This window comes from Gossypium arboreum, unplaced genomic scaffold (genome assembly GCF_025698485.1).
Source record: "Gossypium arboreum isolate Shixiya-1 unplaced genomic scaffold, ASM2569848v2 Contig00267, whole genome shotgun sequence".
NCBI classification, from domain to species: Eukaryota; Viridiplantae; Streptophyta; class Magnoliopsida; order Malvales; family Malvaceae; genus Gossypium; species Gossypium arboreum.
In genome coordinates, this window is record NW_026440383.1 from 44,706 (window position 1) to 67,087 (window position 22,382).

General features: G+C 31.5%; 1 protein-coding gene across 1 annotated transcript; it reads left to right on the forward strand.

The window, feature by feature from the left end:
* The first annotated feature begins 20,509 nt into the window (after nucleotides 1-20,509).
* On the forward strand, nucleotides 20,510-21,685 carry LOC128288719 (putative disease resistance protein At5g05400). The gene has a single exon (XM_053024929.1). It carries the CDS (start codon nucleotides 20,510-20,512, stop codon nucleotides 21,683-21,685), a length of 1,176 nt encoding a protein of 391 aa, XP_052880889.1.
* Nucleotides 21,686-22,382: the final 697 nt, after the last annotated feature.

Here is a 22,382-nt window from a genome sequence, read left to right on the forward strand (position 1 = left end):
TTCGTTAAAGCTCAATCCAAAAAGTGTACCTTTGGAGCCGATCCGGAAAGTTGTTAGGCTTAGTCGTGAAAAAGGAATTGAAGTCGACTCGGACAAGGTCAAACCATCGAGAATTACCTCCACCAATACTCAAAAAAAGTTCAAAGATTCCTAGGAAGGTTGAATTACATTGCTCGGTTCATTTCACAACTAACGAAATGTGATCCTATCTTTCACCTCCTCGAAAAGCACAATCAAGGTATTTGGGATGGGGAATGCAGTGCTTTTGAAAAGGTCAAGCGATTTGTTGAATACTCGATTGTCTTCGCCCCCGATAAACCATTAATTTACTTATCGTTTTCAAATTTATGGGATGGCCAATGATGAGTCGGGAAAAGGAAAGGCAATTTATTATCTCGAAGAAGTTTGACTATGAGATGAGATATTGTCGAAAAGTTGTGTTGTCGCTGATTTGGACAACTCGGAGATTAAGACAATACATGCTATACCATACCACTTGGCTCATCTCAAAACTTGATCCGTTGAAATACATGATAGAGTCAACCTCGAATGGAAGAATGGCGAGATGGCAAATCTTGCTTTGAATTTGATATAATCTACATAAGTCGAAGGCTATAAAAAAGGCGGGGGACTTCTTGGCTAGTAGGGCTCTGAGGATTATGAGCCACTAAACTTTTTCCAAATGAAGAGTTGATGTGTAAGTAATATAAAATTCTTTTGGAGGCTCAATTTTGATGGGGCTTCTAATGCATGGAAATGGAATTGGGAGCTTGGTATCTCCGAATGGCGATCATTATCCTTTTATGTACAAGTTGGACTTTGATTGCACAAACAATATGGCTAAATATGAAGCATGCATCATGGGACTACAAGGCTATAGGCGAGGTATAAAAACTTAGAAGTATATGGGGATTTGGTGTTGGTTGTTTATCCTTGGGTGAATGGGAGACAAGGGACCCTAAATTGATTAGTTATCGAAGGTAGTTTTGGGGTTACTTGAGGAATTTGATAGCATTACCTTCAATTATCTCCCACGAGACAAAAATCGGATGAGATGCTTTAGCAACCTTGGCCTCAATGATCAAGGCAAATAAAGAAGAAGAAATGAAGCCAATTCAAATGAGTGTTTGAGGCTCCGCTCATTGTTGTAACATTGAGAGGAGGAAATGACAATAACCCCGGTATCAAGATATATTGCATCGTGAGAGATCAAAATCGAATAGGCGTGAAAATGACAAACGAACCTTGAGGAGGTTAGCTTGCGACTATGTTTTGACGGAGATATCCACAAAAACGAAAAGACCAAGTACTTTTGAGATGTGTCGATGTTGTGGAAGCTAAGTTAATTCTAGAAGAAGTTCACGAAGATGTATGGGACGCATGCAAATAGGTTCATGATGGCAAGGCAAATTATGAGGTTTGGCTATTATTGGGCCACTATGGAAGGGATTGCATCAGTTACACCAAGAAATGCCATAAGTGCTTATGGGGATAAAATTCATGTACCACCTTCACCTTTGCATGTTATGACTTCTCCATGGCCCTTTTTCATGTGGGGCATGGATGTTTTGGACCAATATCACCAGAGCTTGAATGGACATCGGTTTATCTTTGTAGTAATTGACTACTTCACAAAATGGGTAGAGGTCTTCATGCGAATGTTACTAAGTCATTGTGAGTCGATTCTTGAAGAAGGAGATCATTTGTCGGTATGGAATGCCCGAAAGATCATATCCAAAATGCATTGAACCTAAACAACAAAACGATAGCGAGGTTTGCACCTTCAAGATCAAGCATCACAATTCCCCTTATCGTCCAAAAATGAATGGGGTAGTGGAGGCCCCAACAAGAATATTAAGAAAATAGGGGAAGATGATAAACATATAGAGATTGGCATGAGAAGTTGCCATTTGCACTCTTAGCCTACCAAACATCTTTAGAACCTCTCTGGGCAACTCCATTCTCGTTAGTCTATGGGATGGAAGCAGATTACCTATTGAAGTAGAAATACCTTCTCTTGAATCTTGATGAATAAAGTTAGATGAAGTAGTGGGTTCAATCCGGTATGAATTGAACTTGATTGAAGAAAAGAGGCTAAAAGCCATTCGACATGGTCGAGTTCGGGGAATGATGCGAGCTTATGACAAGAAAATTGGACCAAGAGAATTCCATGAGGAGACCTTGTCTGAAAAAGATCTTTCCTATTCAAAAGGATTTTAGAGGAAAATGGATGCCGAATTGGGAAGGGGATGTCATGAAGAAAGCTTTCTCCTGGTGCATTGATCTTAGCAGGGATGGGAAAAGTTTACCTAATCTAGTGAACTTGGACTTAGTTAAAAATACTTTGTCTAAAGAAAAAGAATCTAAGGTGAAAACTCAAAGGGCGAAAAAAATCAAAAAAGGGAGAGGCCAAGGTGAAAACCCCAAAAAGGCACCTTGTGACCAAAAGGTTTTGAGTTCAAAACCTGTAAGGGCAGCCCAAATTTTAAAGAGTACACGTGATCTTGTTACAAATAGCAAAGAATGCTACAAACTGGGGCATCAACAGTACTTGGGATCTTTTAAACACATTTTGAACTCAAGAAAGACTTCATGGAGCTGGTGTATAGGCACTCAAGGGTGATATCGGAGGATCTAACTTTATCTTGTTTTCCTTCTTTAGATTCTATTCCTTCCTAAAGATAGGCCTTCGGATTAATTTCCTTTGTATTCTTTCTTCTTAATTCATTAAAATCCAATTATTCTTAAAGATTTATTCATCTTCCATGTTGCATTGAAATAATGATAGATAAACTAAATATGTTTACAAACGAAGTTTTTATTACTCAAATTTCTAGACAATACAAGAAACTAAAACAGGACAATTGTTAGAAATTCCGTAAGTAAAGGATGAAGGAACTAGAATTTCTTTCATCCGGTCTAAAAGGAAAATGAACAAAATCAATGATTCAATTTTAAGAAAAGATTGTTTTAGACATCTTTGGATCGTAGCATTGGAGGAAGGGCAGGCCTACGGGTTGAGCAAGAATAATGCTTTGAAAAGATAAATGAAGGAATGAGTGGTGCGTCTAGGATTGGGGTCATATTCGTAAAATTTTGCATCATAACATGTTTAATTAGGAACATCGACTCATTTCGATCATGGCATCCTAATTATCGGCATAATCATTCTAAGGGATGCGCCTTAATCCCTTAAGCGTGGGTAATAGGCCACATAGCGGATCTTGCCAGATGTTTATCTGAAGCGGATCCAAGATGGTTTGGCATCCTTGTGTTTACAAGGAGCAAATCGAACATAGCTGATTTGGCTTTCACGTGATTAAGATGAAGCAAATCTAAGATGATTTGTCGCTTTGTATCGTCGGAGAACGAATCAAGTTTGGCATCTTCACTTTGATGGAGAGCGGACACATAGCTCCACCTTCGATGATTTCAAACGGATCCAAGATGGTTTGGCATCCTTGTGTTTACAAGGAACAAATCGAAGACATAGCTGATTTGGCTTTCACGTGATTACGATGAAGCAAATCTAAGATGATTTGTCGCTCTGTATTGTCGAGAACGAATCAAAGTTTGGCATCTTCACTTTGATGGGAGCGGACACATAGCGGATCTCGCCGACGATTTCACCGGGCGGATCCAAGATGGTTTGGCATCCTTGTGTTTACAAGGAACAAATCGAAGACATATGATTTGGCTTTCACGTGATTATGATGAAGCAAATCTAAGATGATTTGTCGCTCTGTTTGTCGGGAACGAATCAAGTTTGGCATATTCACTTTGATGGAGAGCGGAACATAGCGATCTCACCCGGATGTTTATTTTGAAGCGGATCCAAGATAGTTTGGCATCCTTATGCTTACAAGGAGCAATCGAATCATAGTTGATTTGGCTTTCCGTTTACGTTAAAGCAAATCTAAGATGATTTGGCATCTCTTATTGTCGGGAACAAATCAAGAAATAAATCGACATTCTGTGCTTACAAGAAATCGAAGATTTCACATGGCATCCCCTTGTTTATAAGGAACAAGTTGAAGCAAGATTTGGCATCCGTGTTTATAGGGAAAGATCGAAGGGGATCAAGAACTCAAGACTCGGAGCCCGGCAAAATTGGTCCTTTATAGTCTTTGCTGCTTGTTACACAACAACAAGCAAAGAGGGCAAAGATGGCCCAAATTTTGCCGGGGCCCAATAAAACCAAACCCAAATAAACATAACTCAACTACCCAATTAAAACCCAATACAAACCCAAAAAGCCTTAGCCCAAAACTTAGCCCAAAACACTAACCCAACCCAAAAAAAAAATCGGAAAAAAAACCCTAATCCCACCTACTCCACCACCATAATTAGCCACCCACCCCATTTTGCTCCACTTGCCTACAATGGAAAAGGCAAATAAATTAAAAAAAAAAGAAGAACAAGTTGTAAAAGGTTATAAAAGCCACAATCTCAATATAAGGAGGTGGTTTTTTTGGAACACAAAAAAAAGCATTGTATTACATATATTTCAAAAAAAGAAAAAAAGAGAAAAAGGTTACGTTTTTTTAATTTTGATTTCTTTTATTTCCTTTTTTCATTTTTGATTTTGCTTTTAAGCTTCAAGAACAAGAAATAAAGAAGAAGAAAAGAAAAGGGGGGGATTGTGAAGGCCGCACTTTTCGTTAAAGGCCTAATATTGCCTTTAATTGAAAATGGGAAAATTGTGCATTAGGTCCTTCCCATTTGTGCAAACACTCAATCATGCCTCATTTATATCTTTTCTTTTTAATTTGGCTTTGATATTTATGTATATTAGCATTTGGTCCCATTTCTTTTTACTTTATTATTTTCCCCAAATTTCTATCTAGAGTTCAAATTAGCCCTTTCTCATCCTTTTCTTTTGTAATTTATTTTATTATTTAACATTATGGTATTATAATTGTATTTTATTTTCTTGCATATTATTTACTATTATTATTATTACCTTCATTTCATTACTATTATTGCTATTGCTATTTTTTTTGTTTATATTTTTATTTATATTATTATTATTATTATTATTATTATTATTATTATTATCATCTCCGTGACTATTATTATTATTTTGTTATATTACTATTATTGTTATATTATCACTATTTTTCTTACTATTATTATTACTACAACTATTAACTATGATTATATTTTCTTTTTATACTCATTTGCTTATTACATCATTAATTTTATATCATTACTATTATAATAATTATTATCATTACTTTTCATTTATATATATATATATTTTTTTCTTTTCTTTTTATTACTATTATTAATATCATTATTATTATTATTTTTTTTTATTTTTATTTTATTACTACATTTATTTTATTAACATATTTTTTTACCATTTTATTATTTCCTTTTTTATATATATCATTTTGATATCAACATATCTTTATTATTAATATACTATTATTTTCTATTTATTACTATTATATTTATTACTATTATTATATTTTTACCCATTACTCTTTAAATACACTTGCTTTACCTTTTACTTTTCACTCACTATATATATTGTTTACTTATCTATATATTCACATACTATATATAATTTCACACATCATTCCAAAATTTTATTTGTATTATTACTATTAATATTATTATTATCTTCACTATACTATCATTCTTTAGCCTTACATAATGATTGTTTATTTATTACTAGTTTTTATTAATCTCGAATATTTCCTAGCTTATTTGTTATTATCTTTTTATTCGTTTTATTCATTTATTTGTTACCTCGAAATAAGATTTTTTGAATAAGGCAATACTTGGTGTTTGGAAATTTAGAAAGGTTCTAACTTTTGGGTTGCCATTTTTCTCGTTGAATTAATAATTAAGTACCCTTCTAAGTTTTTTAGAGGTTTTCTAAATGCAAGCCACTATCTTGGAATTTCAAAGCAATATGTCCTAACTTATTGGATATAGCGTTTTCTTTTTAGATAGGAATTTCAAAAAACGATAACTTAATGTCAATACTTTGGCTAGTGAATCCCAATTTTCAAAGTTAAAATATTTTAAAGAGGACTACATCTTAATTTTTTTTTTCGACATTAAAGACATTTGATAATCAATTAGGTACCAATTTTTGGGCGTTCGGGGTGCTAATCCTTCCTTCAAACTCCCGAACCCGTTCTTTTATTTCGTGGACCAAAAGTAATGATTTTAAAACAAAATGTTTTAAAGGTGATCCAATCACACCTAAAAAGATTGGTGGCGACTCCGTTTGTTTTTAAAATCGTTTCCCATTTTTCAAAACTCGATTTGAAAATGGTTTCGACATCTAATAATAAATTATATCTTTATAGGAATAACAATTTTACCGGTTTTTATTGCAAAGACAATTACATTCCTACTAAAAGTGATAAATTATTTTTGATTCTATGTTTGGCTCATGATTGTTTAAGCCTATACTGCAATTTATATACGAGGATAGCGGAAAACACTATTCTATTGAATGCTGGAAACGTCTAGAATCTTTGCACAAAGCACATGTATTTTTAGAAAAAAATTATTACTATAAATATTACAAACCAACTAATTTTAAAATTTTAATTTTTCGCCATGACAAAAAACTATTTTATTAAACTGGATTTTTCCAACACGTGGCCACATTGGAAGTTGATTGTTACACATCCATTGAGGGATTTGATGAACCATCATCATTAAATCTATTTTTTTCCAGTATGAATTCAATGAAAATCAATATTTCCTCAAACATATCAATACATACCGTATTCTTTTTCTTAGTTACTTCCAATCTTAAATTAAAAACACAAAAATTGCTTCAAAAAGAAAATCAACATTTCACCTCTATCTTATCATCATACGTAATTATTCATCATAAAAATAGTAAAAAGTAACAGCATCAATAATTCATCAACGATGCCTGTCCCAGTAGCGAAAGTGGTGAAAACTCTTGATAATTAATTATTCATCATAAAAATAATAAAAAAAAAACTTGAGTAATTCATCAACAATACCTATCCCACTATCAAAAGTGGTGAAGACTTGATAATTAATTATTCATCATAAAAATAATAAAAATAAAAACTTGAGTAATTCATCAACAATACCTATCCCACTATCAAAAGTGGTGAAGACTTGATAATTAATTATTCATCATAAAAAAATAACAACGTGAAGAATTCATCAACAATACCTATCCCCTAGCAAAAGTGATGAAGACTTGATAATTAATTATTCATAAAATAATAAAAAATAACAACGTGAAGAATTCATCAACAATACCTATCCCACTAGCAAAAGTGGTGAAGGCTTTTCATACTTAATTATCAATAATAAAATAAAAAAAGGTGACAGCGTGAAGAATTCATCGACAATGCCTAAAAATTAGTGAACTCACTATTCTTTTCTTCGATTATTTGAGGACCGTAAAGAAAACTAAACCCAAATTCAATTTAATGCTGTGAACTCAATATTTGTTCTGCTCTAATCACATCGCTTAACCATGGTTATTCCTCTTTGGATTTTTATAAATTATTTTAATTTCTCTTAAATTTTTGTCCGAGAGATCTATTTATTTATTTTTTATGGGCAAATCTGTAACACTCTAAAATTTAGGAGTTTTAAAAATTAGGTATTATTATATTAATCTAAAACTAAATTTAATTAAGAGTCTAATTTAAAAATAGTGTGTTTTAATTAAATTAGAACTTAATTTAAAAAAGTAAAATTAAATTAAATATTAATAGTGAACCTATAGTGCCTATTTCAAGAAAAATTAGAATTCCTAAAATTCTAAAGCAAACCATTAAACTTACATGCCATTTATCATCGGTTTCAAGTTAAAAGATCATTGAGCTAACATTTGCTTATCACAATTTTCCTATTTATGCAAAACATGAAAAACAAAACACAAAGGTATAATAGTGAAATGGAAATTAACTTTATTTATTTATTCATCATTCAAATACATAAAAAATAATTATATGTTTACCACAATATGAACACATTTCTCAACATATTTGAGGGTAAGGGTTAGGGTTCTTTGGGATTGAACCCAAGCTTGTTTACTACCTAATAATCTTTGCCACTAAGCTAAAAGATTATTGGTAATTTATAATGTTTTATTAAAATATTTAAAAGAATGATATTTTTCTTATTTGAGGAGAAAATTTCAATTTGTTGTATCCTTCATTTAAAGATAGTAAATTATTGATATTATATTTTTCTAATACATTAAAATAAAAATGATTATATTAACAAAAATCATTAGTTAATCAAAATTAAAATAAATATATAAATTAATCTATTGTTAATTTAGTAAAATAATCAATTTAAAATTTTAAGTTAATCAAAATTTCACGATTGGTCGTAATAAAATAAATAAAATAAAATAATAGACATTTATATAATATATTATCAAATTTTATTAATAATGATTTAACTATACATTAAAGTATATATAAAATATTATAATATTCAATAACAAAAAGCAGCTTTATATATTTTACTTCAATAAAATCTTCAATGTTAACGGCAATTAAAATAAATAAAATAATTAATATTTTTGCTAAAATATAAAAATATAAAAAATGAAATTTTACATTAACAAAGACCTTGACTTTAGTGGTATTAAAAATAATGATTATTTTATTATAATAAAGAAAAAATGATGAACAATAATTTGTTTATGAATTTAAATAAAAAAGTAGGGTCTTTATTTGTGAATAACAAATGACGAAGAAAAACATTTGAAAGTTAAACCAACGACTTCCCATTCTTCTTCCTCATCCAAAGTGTTTTTGCTTCCAAGTTCTCAAACCTGTGTTTCTCATCATTTCCACTTTTGCTTTTTTTTCAAATTCTCAAACCTGTGTTTCTGATCATTTCCACTGTTTGTTTTTTTTCAAATTCTCAAATCTGTGTTTCTGATCATTTTTTTTGCTTCCATATTCTCAAATCTGTGTGTGTGGTCATTTCCTTTTTGCTTCCATATTCTGAAATCTGTCTGTGATCACAAAAAGAAAAAAAAACTGTGTCTGTGATAATTTCCACTATTTTTTTCAGTTTTCAATTTTCTTGTATTGTCCCAATTCAGGGAAAAAAAAAAAAAAACCCTGCAAACTTTCTTTTATTTCTGAAAACTTTCTTCATACCTTGATTTCCACTTGGCAAAAGAAACAGCGCAGAGGATAGTTGAGTGAAGGTAAGTTTTGAGGAACTGCTCCTCATTGCTATATATTTTCGTATTTTTGTTGAGTGGATCTCCGTTTTATTTATTGGCCTCCTTAAATTTCTATTAGTTGGGTTGGAGTCATTTTAAATAACTTGTGATTTTATTTTTCATAAAAAGGTTTCATACAAGTTCCGTCTTAATTAAAGAGTTTATAGATTCATTTTAAAGATTGAACAAACAAGAACAACAACCTTGGAACTAGGGGTGTATTTGATTAAATTGAGTCGAATCGAGTAAAAAATTTTGACTTAGTCGAGATAATGAATCTTATTTTAGCAAGAACTCAATTTGAAATTTTTTAATCAAATCAAACCGAGTAAAAATTTAGTCAAGATAAGTCGAGTTCATGAATCCTAATGGTCACTAAACTAACTATAATTACGACAAAGACTAGCGCACCTATCGAACAATAAAATAGCTATGGTGAGTAGGGAATATCGTATCCCGAGGACTAAAAGTACTAGTAATTACCATTTTCTATTATTTAGCCGATAAATTAGAGTGATTGTTTTAATCTAAATTTACTAATCTAATTTAACTAAGAACTCAACTGAAAATGAAATAGGAAATAATCAAGATATCTAAAGAGAAAGACAATATCAATGAAAGAATCCACACCTAGACTTCACCTATTATTGAATCAATTAAATGATTTATTCACTTGTGTCTTGATCCGTAGATATCCATAAATTATGTTAATATCTCTTTTGGAGTAAGAACAATTGACTCTAGGTTCATTAATTGAAATCTCTTTCTAATTAAAACCCTATTGTCCTATTAACTCGATCTATGGATTTCCTATTAGATTTGACTCTAATCCGGTATATTTATGTCGCCTTATTTCTAGGATTGCATGCAACTCCACTCAATTATGCTAGATCTACTCTTAAACTAGGACGCTTGCTCTTTGAAATAAACATATTAAACATGAATTAATATTCAAAATATTAAAACATGAAATAAGCATACATAATTGAGAACAAGAATCAAGTATTTATCCGTAAAATAGAAATTAAATAATAGGATTCATTATAGGTTTCATCGCCTAGGTATCTCAAGGATTAGTTCAAACTCATGAATGAAAACATCTCAAAGTCGAAAAATCACAACACATAAAAAATTCAATAAAACTTCAAAAGAAGTTAAAGAAGATCTTCAATCTTGAAGGAGATCCGCGGGTTAGCTCGATGGTGTTCTTCAAGTCTTTTCTTTAATATTCTCAGTCGCTCTTATGTCTTCTTCTAATTGGTATTTATAAACTTTAGAATGCTTAGAAAGCCTAAAAATTAGGTTTTTTTGCGTAAAAGAGAAGCAAAGTAAATCAACAATTTGGGCATGGACATGTGGTCACTGTAACCCCTCAGGCTGTGCTCGGTCGTGTGGATCCTAAAATACTCCTTTTTCGATTTTGGCTTGTTTTCACTCCTTTCACTCACCTATGCTCACTTAGGTATAGAGGCATGAATTTAAAGGATTAGGAACATCAAATTCACTAATTTACATAATAAATAATCCAAAAAGCATCAAGAATGAGATTAAAATATGTAACTTTTATGGCACCAAATACCCCTACACTTAAGCGTTTCCTTGTCCTCAAGTAAAATCCTCAACTTACAATTAAAATTAATCTTTCTCAACTTATAATTCTCATAAATAATGTTTAAATAATTCACACTTTTATATCTTTCTCAATTTTAACTCACTTATCCCATAAAAGCCTAAGTGCCTTTGTCATCTCAATATCAAATCAAAGGTGTGGTCTCAACATGCATAATCAAAGCAAGTTCTAGAATAACAAATCAAATTGAGACTCATAACCAATAATGAAATGAGCAAGAAAAATCTATGCTCTAAAAGCTTAAAATCTCACAAAAAATTATGGTTTTGATGTCAAACTTGTAAATTTAAAACTTCAAGATAAATCAATTGGGAACAACCAAAATTTTTTTTAAAATAACCTTGTTATGCTCGATTCTCTCATATCTTAAAGTTTAAAACACCCAATGCACAAATATCTATGAATTGAATCCAAAACACATTAATAAAAATTACAAATCGGTTAAAATTCATTCTAATAGAAGTAGAAAATTACTTAAACATAAGATATAATTTAAGGATTTTCTAATAATTATATAAATAACCTCCCACCTAAGATGTACATTGCCCTCAATGTACAAACATATATAATCACAGTATAAACAGGTTATCATAAGGCCCTAAATATTGGATGGAATCCCGAATAGGAAAAGCATAATTGTAGTCAAATCTAAATGTAATGCATGATTCGAGTAAACTAATAAGAAAATGAACACAAATAATAAAAAAAACTAAAAGGCTATAACTCAAATAGAAACAACCATAAAAATATATTTCAAAAGATAATAATTAAAATAAGTTTAAGAAAATAATAAAAGAAAACTAAAGCAACTAAAACAAAATTAAAAAAAAGATAAAAATAAAATAAAACGAAATAATAATAATAATAATAATAATAAACTCAATGATATCAATAAACTTAAAGGTAATTGTAATAATAATAAAAAAATACTAAAATAATAGATATAGCTGAAAAATTAAAATAAATTTAAAATCTAAGTATAAGAATAATAAATAAAATAATTAATTAGTAAAATAAAACTAAATAATTTAACAAATAATAATAAATAAAATAAAATAAAATAAAAAGGGGGGTTGGGGAAGAAGAAAAGACAAATTGAGAGAGGAATTCTAGGGTTTGGGCCCATGGTCGTGTGACACAACCGGGAGTATTTTCAGCCCATGTGCAATTAAAAATTAACCCATTTTCCACGGCCATGGACACGCCTGTGTCCTCCAGCCATGTGTTTTCTTTTTTTCCCATGCCCATGTGAGATCCCACGGGTGGGGAAGAAGAAAAGACAAATTGAGAGAGGAATTTAGGGTTTGGGCCACATGGGTGTGACCAAGTGTGGAGTATTTTCAGCCCATGTGCAATTAAAATTAACCCGTTTTCCACGGCCATGGACCGCCGTGTGTCCTCCAGCCATGTGTGTTTTTTTCACTTTTCCCATGCCCATGTGAGATCCCCACCCTTTGTCTGGCTATGTGTTTTCCTTCCTTCTCCCACACCCATGTGAGATCCCACATGCCCGTGTGGCGGGGTGTGGGTCACATGGCCATGTCGCCAAGCCATGTAACTCACTATCGATTACCCCATTTCCACACCTTGTGACACACCCATGTGTCTAGGCCGGTGTTCCAACCTGTGTCCAGCCGGGTAAAAAACACACCTTTTTTAAAATATTTTAAATTAGCATGCAATGGAATTAAAAGCATTAGCAAAAGTTAAACATTGGGTTGTCTCCAAGGAAGCACTTATTTAGAGTCTAAACTCGACTTACCTTATATTCGCATGGTCATGGTGGTTCACCAAACTCCTCTTTCTCATTATCAATTCTATTATCAAAATAAGGTTTAAGTAGAGTACTATTTACCTTAAATGTGCCAAATTTAGAATGAGTTACCTCATTGCAGTATAGAAAGACATTGATCAGAAAGAGATTTGATCCGTTTGCATCAAGCTCCAAGTGGTAATTCAAGGATCCGTTTATCAAGTAGTACCTTGTCTCCAACCTTAAATTGGTTCGTTCCATCCACATGTTTATCAAAATAATGTTTAAATAATTCACAAATCATACATTGATAATTCAACTAAAAGAGCACTGATTCAAACAATCCAAGTCAAACATTTTTAAAGCATGAAAACATAGGTATTTCCCTTATCTAAGTAATTACCTTTAATTCAAAATCGACAACAATCGACATCCTCACTAAAGGTTCACTTAAATCATTCAAAGTGTTTAAGGTTTAAGAATAAGCACTCAATAGTCAAACAAGAAAAGTCATTACCATGGCTTGCATGAAAATCAAATCTCCACCACTATAAAATGATATTGTATAGAAATCAAAAGGTTTTTAAGAGGTTGTAATGGGGATTAGGTTAAGGGTGTGGAGTAAGGCTGAAAAATTGATTAAAATCGAGATTGAATTGATAAATTACCAAGCTAGAAAAATAAACAAATGTTGAATTAAAAGCAAGTGAATAAATTAAAAACTATTCAAGAATAGGAAAACGAGCTTCTTATCAAAATATTAATTTAACTATTCAAGCTCAATCATAGAACTAAATAATAATCAATTTATTTTTTCAATTTTTAACAATAAGAAATAATTCAGCAAATCAAACAAAAGAGCACAGTTAGACAACTAATCATATCAAATCTCAACACAAAAGGAATCAATAAAAAGGAAAAATTCTCAAGAACAAAAAATAAGAGTTATGGGTCAAAATTAATGGGTAAATTAAGAAACGGTGTGTTAGGCTCAACGGGGTTCACTAAGGGTTAATTAAAAAGGCAGGCTTTTTATGGGATAAGTGGGTTAAAACCTAAGTGCCTTTGTCATCTCATATATCAAATCAAAGGTGTGGTCTCAACATGCATAATCGAAGCAAGTTTTAGAATAACAAATCACATTGACACACTCATAACCAATAATGAAATGAGCAAGAAAATGTATGCTCTAAAAGCTCAAAATTTCACAAAAAATTATAGTTTTTATGTCAAACTTGTAAATTTAAAACTTCAAGATAATACCTCAATTGGAAACAACCTAAAATTTTATTTCTGAAAATAAACTTATTATGCTTGATTCTCTCATATCTTAAAGTTTAAAACAACCAATGCACAAATATTTATGAATTGAATCCAAAACACATTAATAAAAATTACAAATCGATTAAAATTCATTCTAATAGAAGTAGAAAATTACTTAAACATAAGACATAATTCAGGGATTTTCTAATAATTATATAAATAAATTATATACATTATCCTCAATGTACAAATATATATAATCACAGTATAAACAAATTATCATAAGTGTCCTAAATATTGGATGAAATTCGAGAATAGTGAAAAGCGAATTGTAGTCAAATCTAAATGTAATGCATGATTCCAGTAAACTAATAAGAAAATGAACACAAATAATAAAAAAGATTAAGGGCTATGACTCAATTAGAAACAACCATAAAAATATATTTCAAAAGATAATAATTAAAATAAGTTTAAGAAAATAATAAGAAAAACTAAAGCAACTAAAACAAAATTAAAAGAAAGATAAAAAATAAAATAAAAGAAAAATAATAATAATAATAATAATAATAATAATAATAAACTCAATGACATCAATAAACTTAAAGGTAATTGTAATAATAATAATAAATACTAAAATAAAAGAAATAGCTGAAAAATTAAAATAAATTTAAAATCTAAGTATAAGAATAATAAATAAAATAAATAAGTAGTAAAATAAAAATAAATAATTTAACAAATAATAATAGATAAAATAAAATAAAATAAAAGGGTGGCTTGGTTGGGGAATAAGAAAAACAAATTGGAAAGGAATTTAGGGTTTGGGCCACATGGGTGTAACACAACCATTTGGAGTATTTTCGCCCATTGTAATTAAAATTAACCTAGTTTTCACCGCCATGGACCGCCCATGAGTCCACCGCCATGTGTTTTTCTTCGCTTCTCCCATGCCCATGTGAGATCCCACGCCCGTGTGTCTAGGGTTATGTGTTTTCCTTCGCTTCCCACGCCCGTGAGATCCTACATGCCTTGTGGCGGGGTGTGGGTCACATGGCCATGTCGCCACCATGTAACTCACTCAATTACCCTATTTCCACACCTTGACCGCCCATGTGTCCGGGTGTGTTCCCACCAACGGTCCAGCCCGTGGGTGAAAAACACACCTTTTTAAAAAGATTTTAAATTAGCATACAATGGAATTAAAAGCATTAGCAAAGTTAAACATTCAAGTTGTCTCCAGAAAGGCTTATTTAGAGTCTAAGCTCAACTTACCTTATATTCGCATGGTCAAGGTGGTTCGCGGGGAAGCTCCTCTTTCTCATTATCAATTCTATTATCAAAATAAGGTTTAAGTAGAGTACTATTTACCTTAAATGTGCCAAATTTAGAATGAGTTATCTCGATTGTACCGTATGGAAAGACATTATGTAAAGAGATTTGATCCGTTTGCATCAAGCTAGGGGTAATTGAGGATCCGTTTTATCTAGCAAATTTTGTCTCCAACCTTAAATTGATTCGTTCCATCCACATGTTTATCATGGCCTCCTTAACTCTTTATCGTGCTTTTTGGTTTCTCCTTAACATGTGTTCGCCATTCATCTAGTTCATCGATTTAACATTTGTTCACCAAGAGTCATTTTGTTTCTATTACATGGTGAAACGTGGCTCCATTACGTTCGGGTGTTATTTGTAGAAAGGTTAAGTCACATGGTTACTTGTATTAATAGAACTTGTAAAATTATCTCGATCACTAGATGTTTTAACATAATCACGGGCTTGGAGAGTAATCTTTTTCACCTACACGAAATACTAATTCACCTATGCCAACATCAATAATAGTTCTAATAGTTGCTAAAAGGGTTGTCCTAAAATTAAGGGTACTTCACTATCTTTATCCATATCTAAAACAACAAAATGAACTGGAATATGAATTTATCAAATTTTACCATAACATCTTCAAAATACCCCTAGGAAATATAATTGATCTATCTACTAATTGAATACTCATCCTAGTTTGTTTGGGTTTCCCAAGACCTAATTGTTTAAACATTTTATAGGGCATGACATTAAATACTCTTAAATCGCCAAAGTATTATTAAAATTCAAATTACCAATTAAACAAGGAATAGTAAAACTCCTAGGACCTTTCAATTTGTTGAGTAGTTTATTTTGCAATATGGTGAGCAAACTACATTTAGCTCCACGGAAGATGAATCATCTAACTTCCTTTTGTTTGCCAAAAGCTTCTTTAAAAATTTAACAATTCGGCATCTGAAAGAGCTTCAACAAATGGTAAGTTAATATGTAATTTTTCGAAGTTTAAGAAATTTACCAAATTATTCGTTCATGTGGCCTCTTTTGTCGCATTAGGATATGACACTCGAGGTTTATATTCCTTCTTGGATCTTTGTTCATCTTGGCTTACCTCAACCTTCGTTACTTACCCTTTTCTTGCCTCCTTCATTTAACCCTCCTTCATCTTGAATAGTAATTGCATGAAGCTACTCCCTTGGGATAGTTTCAGTTGCTAGGCAAGATACCTTTATCTTTGAGATTAGCTTAAAGGTGACCTATTTGGTTCTTGAGCTCTTGAATTGGCGCTGATTTTTAAGTGCTACTTATGTTTTGAAAGTGGGTTTCTAACCTGAGATAAACTTTCAACATCTCCTCAAGGTTCACTTCTTCTCTTTGGTAAAGTTGTTGTTGGAAGCCGGAGGGGTTGTGCTATTTGATTTCCTTAACCACCCCAAGAGAAATTGGGATGGTTCCTCCAACTTGCATTATAGTAATTACTATAAGGGTTATTTTGAGGCCTAGAATTATTACCCATATAATTGATTTGTTCGTTCTCTATGCTAGACAAGCGTAAACATTCTAGATTAGTCATTCCATCTCCAATTGTATAGTATTGCATCACCGGATGTACCAACGTAGGAACATAAAATCTTCAATTTTCTTAATTAATTGTTCTACTTGATTCGATAACAAGGTGACTACATCTAAGTTGAAAACACCTTGCTCTCTTGCTTCATCCTCATGACCGCCATTGATAATAATTTGTCATCTCCTCAATAAAGGAACTGTCAAAAGCAAACAAAAGAAAAATTAGAATATAAAAATTAGACTATAAACAAAAATAAATAAAATAAAATAAATGGATAAATTAATAAACATAAAGTGTTCCTAATATTTTAGTCCCGCACGGCGCCAAAAACTTGACGGTCACTAAATTAACTATAATTACGACAAAGACTAGCGTACCTATCGAAAATAGTATAGCTATGGTGAGTAGGGAATATTGCATCCACGAGGACTAAACGTCCGAATTATCATTTTTTATTATTTAGCGATAAATTAGAGTGATTATTTTTAATCTAAATTTACTAATCTAATTTAACTAAGGTGCAGAAAATGAAATAGGAAAATAATCAAAGATAACCAAAGAGAAAGAAAATACCGGAAAGAATCCACCTAGACTTCACCTATTATTCAATTTGAATTAAACGATTTATTCACTTGTGTCTTGATCCGTAGAAATCCCTAAATTATGTTAATATCTCTTTCGAGAGTAAGACAAGACCTAGGTTGATTAATTGAAATCTCTTTCTAATTAAAACCTCTATTGTTGCATTAACTCGATCTATGGATTCTCCTATTAGATCGACTCTAATCTGGTAGATTTATGTCTTCATATTTCTTGGGTTGCATGCAACTCCACTCAATTATGCTAGATCTACTCTTAAATAGAGACTTTTGCTTCTTGAAATAAGCACATTAAACATGAATTAATATCCAAAATATTAAAACATGAAATAAGCATGCATAATTAAGAACAAGAATCACGTATTTATCCGTAAAATAGAAATTAAATAATAGGATTCATCATAGGTTTCACCTCCCTAGGTATCTGGGGAATTAGTTCATAATCATGAATGAATACATCTCAAAGTCGAAAAATCACAAGATATAAAGAAATTCAATAAAACTTGAAAAAGTTAAAGGAGATCTTCAATCTTGAAGGAGATGCTTCGGTTGGCTCGATGGTGTTCAGTCGTTTCTTTAATCTTATCAGTCCCTCTTATGTCTTCTTCTAATTGGTATTTATAAACTTTAGAATGTTAGAACCCTAAAATTGGGTTTTTCCCGTAAAAGGGAAAGGGGTGCAAAATTAACACGGCTACTGGGGTGTAGCCAGCCGTGGGTTAACCGGGCACATGCCCAACCTTGTGGAAATTCCAAGTGTGCATCCTAAAACACTCTTTTTTGATTTTGCTCGTTTTTGCTCCTTTCACTCCCTATACTCACATAAGTATAGAAACATGAATTTAAAGGATTAGGAGTATCAAATTCACTAATTTACATCATAAATCATCCAAAAACGCATCAAGAATGGGATTAAAAATATTTACTTTTATGGCTTATCAAATCCTATTATTTATATTCGATGTTGTATTTACATGGGCGATTATTTAACTAGTAGATGAAATATAATATTATTTAACTAGATAAACAATATAATGATTTTTCCTCTCAACTTAATGAGTAAACATTTATCAAAATAATGTAATTTTGCCTTTTAACTTAATGGTTTTGATTAGGGGCAAAATTGATTCGACCAAAAAATCAAAAAAATTGAATTTTGAGTTAAAATTGAGTTATTGAGTCAACTCAAATTTTTTTGAATTTGAGTTCAAACCTAGTTGAGTTTAATTGAATAACTCGAATAATTTGAATATCAAACTATAATATTTTACATTTTTACCCCAAACTCCTAAACTTTTTTATTTTTCCTCAAAACTTTTACTCCTCACTTTTCCTCAAAACTTTTACTCCCTCTTATCACAACCTCCCAATCTACCCAAAATCCATTTCCCACCAAAATTTTACTCTCATTTACTTTTCCTCAAAATTTTACTCCCAAAATCCCTTAAACTTTTATTTTCCCCTAATTTTACGCCTCCCACTTTCCCCCAAAACTTTTACTTCCTTCCCATCTCACCCCATCTACCCCAAACCCATCCCCTATTTATTTTTAATTTTTCCTCCAAAATTTTACTCCCCTATTTACTTTCACTCAAACTTTTATTCTCCAAAACTTTTATTTTTCCCTAAACTTTTACTTTCACTCTTTACTCCCAAATAAAAATCAAAATTATCCAAAAAATCCTAAACATAAGTAGTAATAATTTTATTTATACCTACTATTTATATTATTAAATTAAATTTCATATTTTTTATTATTTATATTATTGAATTGTTTAGTCATATTGAATATTTATATTAAAATTGAATTATTAATGATGCCATAAATTATTCGGTTTAAAATTTTATATTGGTATCAATTTTACATTTTATTTTTAAAATAACTTTTATTAAAAAATCACATTTTACATTTAATATATTTTTAATTTCAAAATACATAGTGACAAGAATATGAAGATAGTTTAAACAACTAAGCCACAAAAAGCTAACTCATATATAAAAGATTAATAAATAAATTATGAGGTGATGAAAGGTAAAAAAAATTGATTACGATGGACAAATTTTATTACAATGATCCAAAATTATTTTTAAAATTTAACTTGAACAAGTATATTCAATTCGATTAATTTCATCTCACTCAACCTTCGAAAAATTTCAAATCAAATTAGGATTATAAAATATGATTTAAAAACTCGATTAACTCGAAATTTTTTCATTCGATTCGATTCAATTCAATCAACCTCACCTAATTTTGATTTTTAACTTTAGAAAGGCGCATTTATCATAACGACATAGTTTTGCCTTTTCTAATTGATCTTGGATAACTCAATTGTTTAATTCATATTCAAGTTGAACAAAAAATTAATTTTTATTTGGGTTTATCTGAATAATTTGATTAATTCAAATAACTCGAACTAGTTACTTCAAAATTTAAATTCTTATCAAAATTTTCAAATCGGATCGAATTTTACCCATCCTACTTGAAAGATAGAGTTGAAGTGTATAACATGCGGATCAAACAGGAAAGAGGCAAATGAAGATTGTCCTTTCTCCATTCATTAGTCTTCTCGTTTTTTCATTAACCATTTTAGAGAGCACACAAATTCTAATTCTATAGGAACTTAAAAGCACCCAATCTATAACCGAAAATGTAGAAATAAATATAAAATATGTTTAAGAGAATGTAATCTTTTTTGGATTTCTTTATGAGAAATTGTTTTTGAAAGAAAATGATGGTATTTCACATTCAAATTATAGCTCCGATTTAGAATGAATATAATTGGAAGAGTAATTACGATTGAGTGTGAATATATTTGCATTACATTAATTATTTATTTATTTGTGATTTGAAGGTTAAAACATGCCCTCAGTTTTAATATTATTATTTTCTATTACCTGCACTAAATCAATTCTTTTCATCTTTTACAGCTACTTATTTCTCTCAACCTCTATTTACTTTCTGGTATCACGGTCAGAAAGACAGATAATTTCTACCTCCTTCAATAATAATATCTTTGGTTTACAACAATATTTACAGCTTCTTATTTGGTAGCTTCCCTCGATTTTTACTACAAATACCCATTTTATTTGTCACAATTGCTTTTATTTCTCTTTATGTTAATCTTCTTACTAATAACCAATGTTTTTGCTCAACCTCATCAGACATATCAACAAAATGGTCGAATATGTTGCCCTGCTGCTGTCAAAATTGTGGCAGACTCGGCAAAGGAATACGCATCACCCTATTTCGGTTACTTTTTCTTATGAAAAGATTGTTGAAGATTTCACGAATCAACGAAACGCACTTGAATTGAGGAAACAGAGGGTGGACACTGATGTCGACGAGGCTAAAAGGCAAAATAAGATCATCTATGATGACGTTGACAACTGGCTTAAAAGGGCTGAGAAAGAACTGATAGAAACCCAGAACTTGAAAGATGAAATAGATCGCGTCAAGTGTTTCAAATGGTGTCCTAAATGGGGCTGGCGATATTCCTTAAGTAAGAAACTGGCAGAGGAGATTCCCAATATCTCTAAACTTTTAGAGACTTCTAACTTTGCACAGGTGGGCTATCGTCGTCCTCTTCAAGGAATAGAGTTCATCACATCCACGGATTTCATGGACTCTGAATCTTCAAAGTCAGCTTTGAACCAGATCATGGAGGCTATAAATGCTAAGGGTGTCAACATGATCGGACTGCACGGAATGCCAGGAGTTGGTAAAACAACTTTAGCCCAAGAAGTCGGGAAGCATGCTCGAGAACAAAAGCTCTTTGATAAAGTTGTGATTTTTACCATGTCCCAAAATCCAGACATCAACAAAATTCAACGTAAAGTTGCAGCGATGTTTGATTTAAAATTTCGAACAGATATCGAAGACACAAGAGCAGAAGAGCTGTGGGTGAGATTGAAAGCTGAGAAGGACATCCTCATAATTGTCGACGACCTCTGGGAAGAATTCAAATTGGAGAGGATCGGAATTCCATTCGGTGACAAACACAAGGGTTGTAAAATTTTTCTGACTACACGTCATCAACAAGTCTGCACTAAAATGAACTGTCAGAAGGAAGTTCAACTTGGCATCTTATCCGAAGACGAAGCATGGGTTTTATTTCGAGATCAAGCTGGTTTAGAAGATGACTGTTCCATCTTGAATGAGGTAGCCAAAGAGGTTGCTGGTGAATGTAAGGGATTGCCTCTTGCAATTGTTACCGTGGCAAAAGCTCTAAAAGGTGGGAGTTTAGATGAGTGGAGAGACGCAAATCAGAGATTCAAGGACTCAACGCATTTGTATGATGAAGAAGTCTTCGGGGTGTCCTCGAACCTCTTAAGCTTAGCTACGATTATTTGAAGAAAGGCAATAACCAAATGACGGAAATGACATCCAAATTGTTTCTTATTGTGTTCCCTTTTTCCTGAAGACTTTGAAGTCTTTATTGAGGAGTTGATTATGTACGGAATTGGAAGGATTGTTCCTAATGTTTACTCGATTGAAGATAAAAGGAAGAAAATTGTTGGAGCACTAAAAAACTCAAAAATCTGGCTTGTTATTGGAAACTGATGATGGAGAAACGATAAGAATGCATGATGTGGTTCGAGATTTTGCTCGTTGGCTAACATCAACTGGAGAAAATAGGTTTATGGTAAAAGATAAGTTGAAAGAATGGCCTGATATGGATGAAAGTTCAGAATGTTATACTGCAATCGCTTTATTTCATTGTAGTAGTAACATACAAAATTTTCCTGAAAAAGGAATATTTCAAAGCTCAAGACTTCGTTTCTTTATGGGGTGGAGGAGGGAATGATTTAGCAGTGGTTTCAGTACATTTTTGAAGAAATGAAAGCCCTCCAAGTTCTATATCTACATAATATCAGTTTCTCACCGAAAGGATTCCATTCCTTACCAAATCTTAAAACTTTGTTTTGTCTTAATTGCAAGTGGGAACACTTGTCATCATCACCAAATATGAGAAGCCTTGAGATTCTTTCATTGTTTGGCACTAAGATTGATGAGATAAGTGAAGGATTAGTGAAATTGTCTACCTGAA

What these genes read in the sequence shown, in the direction of transcription:
- LOC128288719 (XM_053024929.1), top strand. Translation starts at nt 20,510, where the DNA reads ATGGTCGAATATGTTGCCCTGCTGCTGTCAAAATTGTGGCAGACTCGG.